This window comes from Uranotaenia lowii, chromosome 3 (assembly GCF_029784155.1).
Source record: "Uranotaenia lowii strain MFRU-FL chromosome 3, ASM2978415v1, whole genome shotgun sequence".
Lineage (NCBI taxonomy): Eukaryota > Metazoa > Arthropoda > Insecta > Diptera > Culicidae > Uranotaenia > Uranotaenia lowii.
The window spans coordinates 207,381,597-207,397,801 of NC_073693.1; the positions used below are offsets into that span (position 1 = coordinate 207,381,597).

General features: G+C 35.7%; 1 protein-coding gene across 1 annotated transcript; it reads right to left on the reverse strand.

The window, feature by feature from the left end:
• Positions 1–496: 496 nt before the first annotated feature.
• On the reverse strand, positions 497–11,401 carry LOC129753035 (glucose dehydrogenase [FAD, quinone]-like). The gene is made up of 2 exons (XM_055748828.1): positions 9,850–11,401; positions 497–910 (listed from the first exon to the last, which is right to left on the reverse strand). Exons 1-2 carry the CDS (start codon positions 11,362–11,364, stop codon positions 497–499), a joined length of 1,929 nt encoding a protein of 642 aa, XP_055604803.1. The 5' UTR covers positions 11,365–11,401.
• Positions 11,402–16,205: the final 4,804 nt, after the last annotated feature.

The window sequence follows — 16,205 nt, forward strand, 5'->3', positions numbered from 1 at the left end:
TTTTGTTTATTCCATAACGGCGTTGCGGCTATTTTGAAATGACCATTTAAACCAAAAACATCACCGTAAAAGCGCATCACTAAGTATGTTGGTACTTGTTAGCAAAAAAAATCATGGTTTGCAATGTAAACTATAACAGTCGTCCTGCGGTTCATTTACCAAAAACCAAGGTCGTCTTCAGCCATGCATTTAATAATTGGATTTTTGCTACCTGTATGTTCCAGTTAAGGTGCAGATGCTTTCGTCCGGCCCGAGCTTAAACTAGTCTTTCCGATTACAAACAGCCTATTATTCTTCTTCTTGATAATAGGAATTTAAAACAGTCGTTGATCATAGTTAATGGTGTAATGACGATGTTTATGTGATTCTAAAAAAAACTTCAAAAGCTAACATTTGAATATTCCGTGGAAAAAATTTGATACAAGAATTTCGGTTCAAGTTTTATTTAAAAAAATCCAACTAATAGAATTTTACAATCAACATTTTTAATAAACTATCAATGATAAACGTAATCGTACGAACTGCACTCTTCCCGGGTAAGTTCCCGCTCCAGATGGGTCTGCTTCACCATGTCGGCCGCCTTCTCAGCAATCATAATCACCGGTGCGTTCGTATTTCCGGTGACGATCGTGGGCATCACGCCAGCGTCGACGATCCGCAAACCGGAAATGCCATAGACCCGAAGCTGTTCGTCCACTACCGCTAGGCGATCGTCTTTCGGGCCCATCGCTGTCGTACCGACCGGGTGATAGATGGTTTGGGAAAATTGACGAATCAGACACTCGTAGAATCGTTCTCCCTCGTCTGGCCGACAGGTGCCGTTGGGGGTTGTATGGTAAATTAGGGTGGCGTTAAGTCTTTGGAGAGCCGGGGTGTTGGCCAGTTGCAGGCAAAACTTTAGGCCCTCGATCTGGAAAAAAATAATCTTTTAGTAATCGTGTAGAATTTATGTATGTATGTACATTAGACCGAGTCGATTTGGAGTCATTTTTGAATTTCGCAAACCCTGGGGTCTAAAAAGCTTCGTTTTAGTTCAAAACTAATCCTTGATTTTTTGCAGAATTTCTAAGTCACGTTTGCATGAGTAAATTTGAAATTTTAGGTTTGTATGGTAAAATTGATTATTTCGTACTGAAAATTCAACACCATTTTTGTTTCATCTGTGGAACCGAGCCTGTTTATAGTTTTTGTGCCAAACATAAATTCTTTAAAGGAAATTTTCCGCTGAATAACTTTGTCGAAGATTTCGACAACTTCGTATTTAATAAGGCAAAAAAGTTATTAGCTGTTTAACAGGCGTTGAAAAACAATAAATTCAATTGACACCACTTCTTGTGCCCGCGAAGTTTCAATTTTAAAATATCGATATTTTCAGTGTCTTAAAGTCTCAAGTTTCAATGCATTCATTGAAAGCTGGTAACTTTAAGATCATTTTACAATTTTTTTGCTCAACTCAGCAGCAATCAGTTTAGAGAATTTCATACTTTGAAGGTACGACATTAAAGAAAATTCAATTTATGGTTTATTTGAAAAAAAAAACTATAGATTAAAATGACTTTAATTAGCCTTGATGATTTTCTGACTTTGCTTTGCATACTTTTTGTAAGGTTTCGGTGATATTTTGGGGGTATTATTGTATTTTTACTCTGAACATCATTTTTGTTAACCATTTTGTTCAAAAACGCCCACAAACTCTCAATAGAATTCATTTCAGAGCTAGGGATGGCCATACGATTGGTTTAAATCAAGCAAATGAAATTAATGCTGCTTTTTTCTACACTTTTTTGTGTGGGTCCTTATTTTTATTATTTTCTAAAAAATGTATTTGTCCTCCTGTTCCGTTTTTTTTTTTGCATGTATTCTTCCAGGTTCCGCTCAAAATGCCGTTTTTTTTCATTTGCAATAACATTACCGTTGATTCGCATAAAAAAATTTACATCATATTCACCATATTTTCGAATAATCAATGTTGTCCGGTCATAGAAAAGTTCCCCTACATTTTATTTTTCCTGAATTCTTTCATTTTTAATAGAAATTATTTTATATTCCGCTTTTGTCTAGAGCTTTTATTTTCATTTTGACACATTTAATAATTTAGAATTGCACTTAGGGGAGATGAGGGCATAACGAGCACCCAGGGCATAATAAGCACTCCTTTTTTCTACATAAGTACGTATTTTCTTAAACAAATTTTCATAAGGATTTGTTGCGTACTATCCATAGTATTAATTTTTCACCAAAAAAGAAATATCCTTTTCATCTTTACAGAAATATTAAATAATAACCAGCTAGGTTCTCAAGTGACGAAAATATTATAATTTTTGAGCACCACCAAATAAGCTTTTATGACCTTTGAATCATTTTCATCTGAAATGTACGCACTGCAACATGAAATACACAATGTTTCTCAATTTTCAACATCATAAAATATTTGATTTCTCACTTTAATAAATTTTAAAACGCTTTTTTACTTTAATTTGTTCACTAGAGGCGAACAGAGCACTACCAATGAAGGCATAATGAGCATTTTCTGCCGGGGAATCTAGCAGCGAATTCAACTCGATGAAGTCAACTGAATAATAGAGCTACAGCTTGGCTTGTTTCGTCTGTCGATTGAATGATAAATGAATGATAAATGAAAAAAAAATTACCTCGACCAGGAATCTAACTCGAGCCTACTGATTACCTCTCCGACATCGAGTCGAATTCGCTGCTAGAATTCCCGCCAGAAAACGCTCATTATGCCTTCATCAATGGTGCTTATACTGCCTCGGGGGGTTTCTCATTATGCCTCTACAGTGACTGGTTTTAAGCTTTCGGCAAAATTTTTTAAAATGCATTTTTAAACGTTTTCAAGTTTCATCCAATTAGGCAATAGACTATTTGAGTGTCTGAACACGAAACAATGATGTAATTCACATATTACAGCTGTTCTCTATGGTTAAATAAGCGTTTTCCTTAAGGTGGCCATTATGCCACCATCTCCCCTAATAAGGCCAGTCTATGCATGATTCTATTTTTTTTGATAAAATTTCTAAATTCAAATTTCGAGACTTGAACGGAATTTTAATGGCCTATAATGAGAATTTTTTCCAAATTATTGAAATTTCTCAAAAATATTTACAATAAAGGGCTTAATAAAATTAAAAGTAGTAATCCATAACATAAAAAAAATTGACGAATTTTATACGATGATAAAGCTCATTTCACTTGAAAATTAACGTGAGCAAATATATTTCATCAAAAACTCATGACCAGTGTATGTAAAATAATGGAAAAAAGGACTGCCATGTCTGCAAGTTTGGTTTAAGGTTGAGAATATTTTGCCGATAAATAGAAAAATAACTCAAACTGTATCAGATGATCAGTTCGATAGAACTTGTGTTGCTTCGCACAGAAAATGCACAGTAATATCGAAATTAATTTGTGCCATTTTTCTAATGAAACATTAGTTTTATTTAAAAAAATCACGCTCACGTGAGTTAAGATTGTTGAAAAAATTAAAAAAAAATCAACCTGGTTCATTTTGACGCAAAAAGAAATTGATTAAGGCCCCAGATATTCAGGGTGGCCAGCAAACCGGGAAAACAGGGAATTGAAAATGGGACCGGGAAAACCGGGAAAAAAAACCTGGAGTTTCAAATCGAAACCGGGAAAACCTTATGGATCATTTTTCGCCTCAATAAACCTATTAAATTCTAAATTTCGTTCATATCATCATATTTTTTTCTCAAAAGTGATATGAAATCGGGATTTAAATTCGATGGAAAAAATGTGGGCAAAAGTGTTCCAGTTCTAAAATGTATTGAGATTTTTTTGTGAATTTATTTATTTTCGACTGTTTTTAATTGGAGTTATGAAAGTATTTATAAAAAATCACAATGCTCAGTACACATTTTTAGCATAACCATACTTCAAGTTTTTATTTCATTTATACAACACTAGCTGACCCGGCAAACTTCGTTAAGCCTTTGAATTTCGCAAAAATGATGAACATGTAAATAATTATTTACGCTCATGAAACTGTTACCTTCAAACGGAGTGAATCGACACAGTTTTTTGACTATTTTCGTAATACTTCTGTCATATTATGGTGCCTACCTCCAGGGGCAAAAATTTTCGAAAAAGATTGAATTCCAACAAAACTGGAAAGCGGATATCTTCTGGGATAAAGGTAAAAATCTATTTTCTTCCGTTTTACATTTTTTTTTCATTTACAGAGGGTCCTTGACACCGATATGTTCAATTTCTATTAACCCCAAGATAAGTGCCAAAAAGTGTTTGGTTGAAATGTGTCGTCATTTTAGGCAGTTTTAATCAACTGTCTTTCCTTTTTCGCCAAAACCATGTTTGAAATTTTCTTTGTCGTATAGGTTTCAAATTTGTAGAAATGGCACAACACTTTCCATGGTATAAAATTTTGCGGACAATACCAAGCAAATTTGGGCTACATTTAGAAACTACTCAAAAAAAAATTAAAACTAAAAGCACTTTAATAATTTTTTTTCTTCAAAACACATCAGAAATTTTGAATCGTATTTTAAGCATCCAGAAACCGTGCATGATTATTACGTTAAAAGTTGCTCAAAAAATTTCGTTTTAGAACGCAAATTTAAAAAAAAAACTTAATAAGAGATTTTTTATTATTTGAAAAATGAAATGACTAAATCCGGAAAATTCGGGTTTTTTTTTATCAAAATCCGGACAACCGGGCTGAACGACTTGACCGAGCCTTTTAAATTTTGGTTAATCAATTACCCGGTCAAGTCCGGGTAAAACCGGGTAATCCGGCTAGCTTTGGGTAAATAAGCTTAAAAAATGTTAAAGTTGCCTTGATGCTGAAGCAAAAATAACAATTTTCGAAAATAGGTATACTCCATGCCGGCTTATTGTGTTCTTTTTTTTCACCCCATATGGAAGGTGAACAATTACATCCAAGTATCCATTTTACTGGTGCCACGTGAAAAGTACACTTGCAACGAAAATGGGCGCCAAAACTTCCTATAGAGAGATGGATGAACATCAGTAAGCCTTGATAGCTTTTGGCGCCTTCCTACTCTGGGTGATTCGAATGAAAAAAAATGGAAATTGGGTGCCATGACTTTTATTTGATACGAATAAAAACTTAAAATTAATTTTCAAATTCCACAAAAACATTTTCGAAATTATCTCTCCGTTGTGTTATTCTTCGCGTGAAGACGAGCACAACAAAAAAAATCGCATGCAAATCGGATGATCCAGTGAAGAGTTTTGCGTGTTCGCACATTTCTGTATGGTCTGTCTCTCTCCCTGTTTTATATATATAGATTTACAAAAAAGTAATTAGGTAGATTGAATCAAAATTTTCTGATTCGTGTAACATGTCAAAAACTTACAAAAAAATTGCCCAAAATGAAAAATGAAATATTTGACAAGCGTCAAAAGGTGAAGAACTCATCTCTCATATAGTTCAAAAAATATTTTTTTACGATTAACTTCAATTTTCAATCTTTGAAAGTCGGGAATTCGTAAGATCATGCGGAGAAAAATGCAAAAAAAAATTAAAATGAGTGGCCACCATATTACATGGTTCACTAATAAAATCCACTTCTATTATAAATCTTTTGGGCTTGTGATATAGCTCAGTTGGCAAGTCTGTTGTCTCCTGAGCCGATGTCCGCGAGTTCGAGCCCAAGAGTAAACATCGAACACAGTTGTACCGGATAAGTTTTTCAATAACGATCCGCCAACTGCAACGTTGATAAAGTCGCGAATGCCATAAAGACTTCACATTTAAAATTTGAATTACGATTTCAATTTTTCTGATTGGATTGCAAATTCAGACTCAGAATTCAGATTAAGATGCCGAGTTGAAAATAAAACACCCAGAACTCAGGCTCCAAATAAATTTAAAAGTATAAAAAGAAAAACTTCACTCTGTATTCAAGACGAGAATCAAAAGAAAATCTTTTAATATTAATAGAAATAGAACTTAGCGGATTCTGTTCTCCAAATTGCAGAGAAAAAAATCTAAATTAGAATATCAATCAGTAGCAATCAACTGGAGCTAAGCATTAGAAATATAAATTAATTCTAATTTTAAATCCAAACTTAAAGTTAAATTTTGATACAAAGATCCGTCATTCACCCGAAATTAATCATGGATGATTATATTTCAAATTTCAGAATTCAGAAATTTGAGCTCAACAGTCAAATTCGGTATGCAATAAAATAATAGAACAAAAAATAGAACATCATCGTTTTCAGTCAATCGAAAAGTGTTGACAAAATTATCAAAAAAAAAATTGAGTTTTGCATCAGATGTAGATTGAGATATGAAAAATCGACTGATATATGTGCTTACCTCAAAATTGATTATTTTGTCACCTCATCTCTCTGATTCTAAAGCCATCAATTATATTCTCAATCCTTTGCATTCAAACTTGCTTAAATTATTTTCTGTAGAAATTCCAACAACCATCATCGTTATCTGAATCACCTTACGTTTAATATTAAAAAAAGTCTTATTTTGATTTAAAAAAAAACCCTGATAAACATATGCCCTTGTGAATTTTAAAACTGGGAAGCTCATAAAATCTCGATCGAAAAAAACGGGAAAAACCGGGAATTTGAAAATGGAAACTCGCTGGCCACCCTGATATATATTGAAAGTCAGGAAATGTTAAAATCATATTACAAAATTCAACAATGCAAATTTTTATAACTCTCTACTATTGAGATTTTTTTCAATTTATTTTCTTATTCGATAAAGTATTTTCCACGATTATTATCTTTATTTGATTTTGATTATACCTTTTTCACTTGAATAAAAATAAGTTTTTCACGGAGCGAAAACTGTTGACCAAAAAAAAAATGTGGTAAACACGATTTTCTGGAATTATTTTCTTGGGCGTTTTCGGGACCAAATCTGTGTTTTAGTTACATTAAAGCCCAGGCCCAGGAGAAAGGGGGCGGACGCCAGATCTTGCTCTTTATATCTTTATCGATTTCTTAAAAACTTCACGCAATGAATTATTTGGAGTTATTTCGATAAACTGACTGCTCATTCCGATTTTTCTGGTTCTTCAAATTTCGAGGAATGTAATGGTATATTATTCTCATCAGTTTTCGAAAAACTGTAACATCTTTTTAAAATTTACAAAAAACCAAAAAAAAGCTCATGCAGCTATCTTCTGATGGTTTCGATGGAAAACAACGAGCGATAATCGAAGTTGGTTGGTTTTCCAACAACAAAATAAATTGTATAGTAGTTGAGCGAAGTTGATAACCACTTTCGACACACGAGCTCTCTCAAATGATTTATTTTTTCTCAACTTCCAGATGCCAGACAGAAATATTTGAAAAACAAACTGCTTCTCAAATAACAACATAATTATAATTTTCAAGCATTGATCTTGATCTGTAATGTAAATTTTGTTTTTTTTTTCACAAAAATCAATTTTAAAATGCTTGTTGACTGGAGGCGAACAGAGCCCTTTTGATCGGGGCAAGATGAGCATTTTTTATCATAGATTCTAGCAGCGAATTCAACTTGATTGAATCAACTCAATTATGTAGCTACAGCTTGACTAACTTCATCTTACGATTTGGCCTAGTGGTACGGTTTCGGATAGGTAACTCAGAGGACTAGAGTTCGTTTCCTGGTCGAGGTGTTTTTTTTTCATCGAGCATTCATGATTGATTATTTTGATTGTTGCGTTATACGGCACCAGAAAAATAATGTATGAGTGTATGTGAATTGTTTGTTTTCTACAAACACACATACATTATTTTGTTGTTGCTTTGTTTGACTGATGCTACGACCAAGGTTGCCGAAATCACAGAAAATTCTGTAATTTCACAGAATTTGGAGCAAATTTTCATCACAGAATCTGTGCCACAGAACACAGAATTTTGAAATATTCACAGATTTCACAGAATTTTCGAGTTTTTAATGGATTTCCAAAAACAATTTTTTTTGGCCAAAATAAAATTTAGATTTCTTCCTTTTAATAAGAAAAGTATGCTAAGATTGGTAATGGTAATTGATTTTTTCCATCTAAAATGTTAAAAATGACTCAGTTTATCATGAATTGTCAATAAAATTAAAGGAAGTAGCATCACAGAAATCCATCACAGAATTTTGAAGTAAAATCACAGAAAGTACGATTTTTTTTTCTCAAAAAACAGAACTTTTTTCGGCAACCTTGGCTACGACTCATCGTATAGTGCAAAGTGCATCGATCATGAAAGGTAAATGAAAAAAAAACTCTTCTCGACCAGGAATCGAATTCGAGCCCTTTGAGTAACCTTTCCGACACCTTACCACTTGGCCAAATCGTCAGATGAAATAAGTCATGCTGTTGCTCTATAATTGATTTGACTTCATCGAGTTTAATTCTCTGCTAGATTCCGCGGCGGAAAACGCTCAACGCGCCCCGATTAATGGTGTCTATACTGTCCCAGTGGGTTCTCAACTTGCTCCACACAATGATTGATTTTCGATTTTTGGCGCACGTTTTTAAAATGCATTTTTCAACTTAGGGAAGATAAGGGCATAACGAGCACCCGGGGCATAGTAAGCATTCCCCTTTTTCCCCCGAATGTCCTCAACTAAATTTTCTTGAGGAACAATTTTGTAGTTCGTATAGTATTAATTTTTCAGCAAAAAAGAAATCTCTTTATCATCTTTACAGAAAAATTTAAAAAAAAACAATGAGGTTCCCAAGTGACAAAAATATTATAATTTTTGAGCACCGAAAAATAAACTCTTATGAGCGTTAATCTATAAGATACGCATTGCAATATGATGTACACATTGTTCCTCAATTTTCAATTTTTCAATTCAATTTTTGATTTTTCACTAAAATCAATTTTAAAACGCATTTTACTATAAATTGTTGACTCGGGGCGTATAAAGCACCATTGATCGGGGCACGATGATCATTTTCTACCGTAGAATCAAGCAGCGAATTGAACTCGATGAAGTCAATTGAATTATAGAGCCAAAGCTTGAATGGTTTACATCTGACGGTTTTGCCTATTGGTTAGGTGTTGGATAGTTAATCAGAAGGCTCGAGTCCGATTCCTGATTATCGCTCTATAATTCAGTTGCTTTCATCTAGTTGAATTTGCTGCTAGATTCTACGGCAGAAAATGCTCATCGTGCCCGGAATAATGGTGCTTATACTGCCCCAGGGGGGGGAGGGGGGTGAGGGTTTCATTATGCCCCTTCAGTCACTGATTTTCAGCTTTTGGCAAAAAAAATTAAAGTGCATTTTTAAACGTCTTTATCTAATTTTTCAAGTTTTTGCTTTTTAGGAAAAAAAACTTTTTAAGTGTTTGAACACGAAACAATGGAATTACTCACAAATTTAAGCTGTTATCTATGGTTAAATTAGCGCCCTTCTTAAGGTGGCCATTATGCTCTTACCTCCCCCACTATAAACTTTTAAAATGTCTACCCGGATACTTAATTAACTGTTTTTGTGATGGGCTGTTAGTGCTACCGATCGTTATAGTTTTTCGAGTTTTTCTGAGACTTACACAACAATTGCAATATTGGTTAGACATTTTTTTACAGAAGGTAGGTATTTAATTTCTTTTTTTTTGAAAATTCTGAATCCCGTATTTCTTGATAAATTCATTACCCAACATTCTTCCTTAATATAAATTACGATGTCCATCACAGACAGTTCAAACCTGTCCATAACAAAAAGCAGTGGCTTTTAACATCTATTCATTGCGTCTCCCCAAAGCTCAAAGCCAAATTCAAATAATAATAAATCTAAATTCCACCGGCGATCAAAATAAGATAACACAAGACAAGAGCAAAATTCATATTACTAATCTTATTTTCAATGTCCTTACCAAAATGTCACTATCCCGTCTCACCGCAAAGTAGTTCGGAAAGATCAGAACCTTATCGTAGGGGTTGGCGCTTTTCAGGGTGATATATCCACGACTTTCCGGCCGCATCAAAAGAGGCATTATCAGGAACGAGTCCCGATAGCTGAATTTTTTGAAATTTTTAGCATAATAACTGCTAGACAGGGAAGAACCTCGTGCCGACCAAATTCCCCCATCGGACAGTTCAGATTGAGCGGACATAAATATTTGAATATCCGGTCGACTACCGTTTGCCGGTTGATATTTGGTGTTGATGAATCCCATCACCTGACACGAGGGCATATCCATAAGAGGTCCAGTTTTGTTGAAAACCATCTGTTTGATGGCATGAGTCGTGGTGGAATCCAGTACAGTCGTTGATAGAGATCCGTTGTTGAAGGGATTGTTTATGAGGAACGTAAGTCCTCCGGTTGCCACATGATCCTGCAAGTTTTTTCCAACTCCAGGAAGATTATGGATAACGTCTATATCGAAACGTTGTAGGATGCTACGAGGTCCAACACCTGAGAGCATCATCAGTTGAGGTGTGTTTAGGGAACCAGCTGACAAGATCACTTCCTTCATTGCCATAACGTAATGTTTGCGATTGTTCTTGGAAAACAAAACTCCATATGCCCTTTTATCGTCGGGGTCTATCAATACCTTTTCTACGAAAGAGTTCAGAGATATGTGCAAATTCTTTCTCATTGCTACGGGTCTCAAATAGGCTTTGGCAGTGCTGCAACGAAGTCCGTCTCGAATGGATCCATGTAATGGTCCGAAAACGGTCTGCGAAGGTCCATTCATTTCATTTGCTATTACTTGTCCCATTTGTCTAGCTGCGTCATAGAAATACCTTTGCAAAACTGAACGGTGTTTGAAAAGTTCAACCGTCAGTGGTCCCGAAGTACCGTGCCAAGGTTTCGTAGATATTTTTGGGTCCCTTACATTCTCCAGCTTTCGGAAGTAAGGCAGCACGTCATTCCAACCCCACCCTACATTGCCCAAACTAGCCCACTCATCATAGTCCTGCGGATTGCCACGAATATACATCATAGCATTCAACACCGAAGATCCACCCAACACTTTCCCCCGGGGCCAAGCACACTGATTGTTTTCCATCCCCTGGCAGAAGTCTGGATTGGGCACCGTCAAATATTGCCAGTCCAGCTTAGATTTCTGCAACGCAGGATAAAGGTAGGGAATATCGGTCAAAAAAGTTTCATCAGGACCGGCTTCCAGCAGTAAAACACTCCAATCGCAAACTTCCGAAAGCCGAGCAGCCATTGTTGCTCCAGCACTTCCGCCCCCAACCACCACAAAGTCATACACATCGTAGATATAATCCGGTGGGATGTCCTGAACTCGATTCTGAAAATCTACTATATCTGGCCGCTGCAGCCAAAGTATTCCGTCCAGAATCAGCAGCAAAACCACGTTAACCGGGCGCGAATAAAAGAACCGCAAAGCCGTCGATTGTAACTCAAGTGGCCCCATTTCTAGTACCTTTGACTTAAACAATGTAAAGCGCTCAACGTCTCGACAATCCAATGCTAACTAAGGCACCTGTAACCTGTAACTTTTCGGCAGAGCCGGCAAATGCGCTCGCGTTCTATGTCTTATAAATTCAAAACAAATGACCAGCAGACTAGCGTGGATCAGCAAAAAAACACGAGCCGGCACCTGAAGAACCGTGTTTGAAAACAAATCATCGGTTATGGGTATGGGGTTGGCTTCAGACAGCGCCAGTTTTGACATAATTTGCCTTGTTTTAAACCTATACGCACAACACGTAGAAATCATTTTCGACAGCTTATTTTCACTAAAAAACAAACTTTTGAACGCATCGAAAATGCGTTTGTACGGTTCAGTTCATGATCATCATCAGGCGGGGGGAATGTCTTCTTCCATGGTTCTTTACTGTTAGTCTCGACTTGGTTCATCGACCATAAAAAATCGATTTGGTAGTCAGAAAAGTTAGCTCGTGCTATCTATTTTGGTAAATAGATATGTTCAACTATTCTGTTTACCACGAGAAACATGAATCTCGATGAAAAAAATTATAAATAAGGGTCGAAATTGAGAACAAATACCTGGAGTCACATATTTGCGCTACATACCCTTTTTTCTTAGAATTTGAACATAAAAATTGCCTCCGAAGTCGGAAATGATTTTGTTCTCAAAAAAAATATTAAACCAATTACCCAAATTACATGAAGACAATATCATAGTCTATAGTATAGGCAGTAGTAAAACATGCATACTATCTTACTATTGCTATTAAATTTTGCTTGAAATCCAGAGGGTAGTTTTTGGTTTTTCAAAAGTTTGATCTCACTCAATCCAACCACTTAAAGATACTAATGCTTCGTTCATACATAATATATCTTTTAGAACAAAGCCTTTTGCAAACTGTTTATCATCTGATTATGTTTTTTTTTTGCCGTTCTCACAGAAAGGTATAGTTATCGGTCGATTTGAAAGATCATTAATTATGGGTATAAGACATACTTTTATACCTGTCGAATCAGACAAGTTCTGACGATTTCTGTGTATTAGTGTGAATTTTTGTACCCTTTGTTCGAGACTTTGTAAACGTCGAGACGTTTTTGCGAAACTGGACTGAACATTTAAAATGGTTTTTCTTTTAATAAAAACTGGTTATTTGCTTCTCTTCAATCTATAAAAAAAAAGGGAAAAAAACAAAGTAGTTTGAAATTTCGTTTTTCGTAGTAAATAAAATTAAAATGATCACTATTAAAAAAGGTTTACATCTGGTTTTCTTGGTGGGGAGAGATCACTGCGACCAGTTTTTAGATCTTTTGTGGCATTACCCTTCATTAAAGGGTGTCCAAGATGAAATTGCCACACACAAAATTGATTCGCAAAATTCGAGTTTTCATCCGATTGCCATCAAATTTTCAGGGATTGAAAAATAACTTTTAATCTTCATTTTACCTTTTTACTCGTATTTTATTTACAATCCATATGCAAATGCCCGCACCTTGGCCTTAACCCCGGCCATAAGATTCTGCAAAACCTGTGAATCAACCGTTTTTTGCATGTAAACCCATACTTTCTTCAGTTCCTCGACTGTCTTCACTATCTTAGGTCGTTTAAGAAGGTGAGGTGCTGCTTCATAATCGCCTAGTACTTCTCGATGGGGCGGAGCTTGGACATTTTCGGCACGAAATTGACCTTATATCCTAGACCACGTCCTTGAAGTAGTAGCTTGAGGCCAAATCCGGCCAGAATATTGTTGGGACGTTGTGGGTCTTCAGGAGAGGAAGCAGCCACTCCTGGAGGCACTCTTTCATGTACACCTGTCCGTTCATCGTGTCCTGGTGCACTCCGCTTCCCGCACGTGCAGATGGCGCGTCAAACCAGGAATTTATTTTCAAATTTGGACATCTTCTGAGTGCGAACATGCTCCGGAACGCTGAACTTATCCTTGGCCGTGGAAAACAGGTTGCCGGGGATCTGTTTGAAGGCGGCCTTCATATATGTGTATATATGATTCGTCGTTTTTTGATGCAGCATTTAACTTTCGTCAGCATGTTGAGGTACAACTTCCTGGCACGGGTTTTGGCGGACTTGTTCTGCTTCTCATCGCGAAAAGGGGCCTTTTGTACCTTGAACGTTCGAAGCCCATCCTTAGTTTAGGCCTTCTGGACAAAACTTCGGCTTAAGTGCAGCTTCTTAGCCACATCCCGAACGTAGGAGTTCGGATTTCGGTTGAAGGCCCCAACTACGCGGTTGTGATTTTTGATGTTGTACGGAATACTTTTTTCTTAACTACTGGTCTCCGATCGGTGGTCAATCGTTCTTCGAACCTTTTAATCACTCGCAACACCGTGGAATTCGCGATTTCCAACGTTTTAGCGATGGAACGATGGGAGAGTTCCTTATTCTCGTGATGAATGCGCAAGATTTTATCACGCACGAGCTGTTCTTTCGACTCCATTTCCGCGAGTTTTGATCACATGACTTTAAAACTTGCAGGATGTAAACAATGCACTTTGAACTAAATCCACCCAAATTTTCATTACAGTCTTTACTCTTACACAGATTTCCATAAGAATGACAGCTAATCGGTGTGAAATTGGAGTGAAGGCTATTTCTCTCTCTGTTTAAACACGACATTAGACTGGCCCACAACGAAAAAAATCATTATATTCCACGCGGCACCCCCTTAATTTGTGCATTTAGGTGAAAAAATGACTTTCTGAAAGTTTCAGGTCATTTGGAAGAAGCACGAGCTGGCGCAAAGGACTTGAAATTTGTATGAAGATTTTCGGCAAAATGTATGAAAAATCGACATACTTTCACTCTTGGTGTTCTAAAATATGTTATCAGTATGCTAGAAAGCTCAGAATTTCAGGAATTGTAGTTCAAACAATGACAAATAAATTTGTAGAAGATTGTAATGCGATACGAGTTGACTGTGATAAGTTATCCGCAATTTAATGTGTAATTTTTTTTCGCATTTCTTTGATATATTGTGAACGGAGTATGGGCTAATAACACTAGTTTACAAAATTTTAAAAAAAATCGTGAACTTGATTAACTGACCAACAATTTTAATGTAAAATCGGACGCTGAATCCGAAAATGAAATTCGGCTTGCTGGCAGGAGCAACAATAATAATAAATGCGTTTCTTTTTCGTCATCGGTCGTTTGAATGCGATTGCTTGACTTGGTTATTATTTTAGCTTCAAATGACTGGGGAATGAATGACTGGCAAACGAAGTGACTGGTCGTTAAGGAACAGTCAATTGAGTTTGACGGACCAAGAGGCTTCACAGTCACAGCTTCACGCCTCATGACGATGACTTTCGCCAAGCCTGGTTAAAAGAAAGGTCACAAACTTTCTATTTGTTATTCTCATTGTGTGACGATGCGATCAAGTTAGTGCGATTACACTAGTTTACAGCATTTTTGAACTCAGTAAACTGAAGGTCATTTCCAATGTGAAATCGGGCGCTGAATCCGAAAATGAAATTTCAAAAAAATCTCAGTAGAACCGTTTTTGAGTTATGCTCCAAATATGAAATTTCGAAAAAAATAAAAAAGTTCTTGTACTTAGGTTAAAATATCTCGGACGGCATAACAGTAATTTGAAATCCCTCTTTTGCATATTGAAGATGAATAAATTTTCTATCGATCATCTGAACACTGTTTTTGCGTTTGACCAACAGTATTGCTGATATTAGTTACTTTATGAGAAAAAAAAATGTAAAATACGCATTTTTTTAGAGAAAATTTTGTTTCAATGAAAGTTTTAGACTCGATGGTAGCATTTAAAAAATCTGATTTTCTTTTGCGCTTGAATGTCAATTTAAAACAAAGATTTAAGTGGTTATTTATCAAAATCGGTTGAAAATTGAAGAAGTTATGGCTACTTTACCAAAACTGAAATTTTTGGAGTTTTTAATAATTTAACGAACCGCAGTACACTTATCATAGTATAGGAAGAATGAAACATGATAAATCTCACTCGCTCCAAGTCAAAATTATTTATTAGTTTACCAGAAGGTCATATGCCAAGTTTCAGGAAGATCTGAACATGGGGAGGGGTTGCTTAAGTCTCAAACGTGAATAAAATTTTGAGGTATTTTGCCCGGAAGGAACGAAAAATACTGGTTTTTTATCAATAACTTTTTTCATCACTAGCTGATTGTTTTTTATGGTTGATTTTCTTAAAGCCTAAGTTGAGACAAATATTTCACCCAAAGATTGTAACTCGATTGGATTTGAAACAGAAAAGTTATTGCGGTTCAAAGGCCGTAAATTTTGTCCAACACTCAATGAGTACTTTTTACGCATTGCGTTTTACACGAGAATTTTCGACCAAAATACAATCTTTGAACCGCAATAACTTTTCTGTTTCAAATCCAATCGAGTTACAGTCTTCGGGTGAAATATTTGTCTCAACTTAGGCTTTAAGAAAATCAACCATAAAAAACAATCAGCTAGTGATGAAAAAAGTTATTGATAAAAAACCAGTATTTTTCGTTCCTTCCGGGCAAAATACCTCAAAATTTTATTCACGTTTGAGACTTAAGCAACCCCTCCCCATGTTCAGATCTTCCTGAAACTTGGCATATGACCTTCTGGTAAGCTAATAAATAATTTTGACTTGGAGCGAGTGAGATTTATCATGTTTCATTCTTCCTATACTATGATAAGTGTACTGCGGTTCGTTAAATTATTAAAAACTCCAAAAATTTCAGTTTTGGTAAAGTAGCCATAACTTCTTCAATTTTCAACCGATTTTGATAAATAACCACTTGAAATCTTTGTTTTAAATTGACATTCAAGCGCAAAAAAAATCAGAT

Bases quoted from the DNA above. Each gene is read 5' to 3' on its own strand.
- LOC129753035 (XM_055748828.1), bottom strand. From the start codon at position 11,364: ATGGGGCCACTTGAGTTACAATCGACGGCTTTGCGGTTCTTTTATTCG. The intron at 911-9,849 runs GTAAGGACATTG...ATTTTTTTCCAG, and splicing joins GACGGGATAGTGACATTTTG to ATCGAGGGCCTAAAGTTTTG.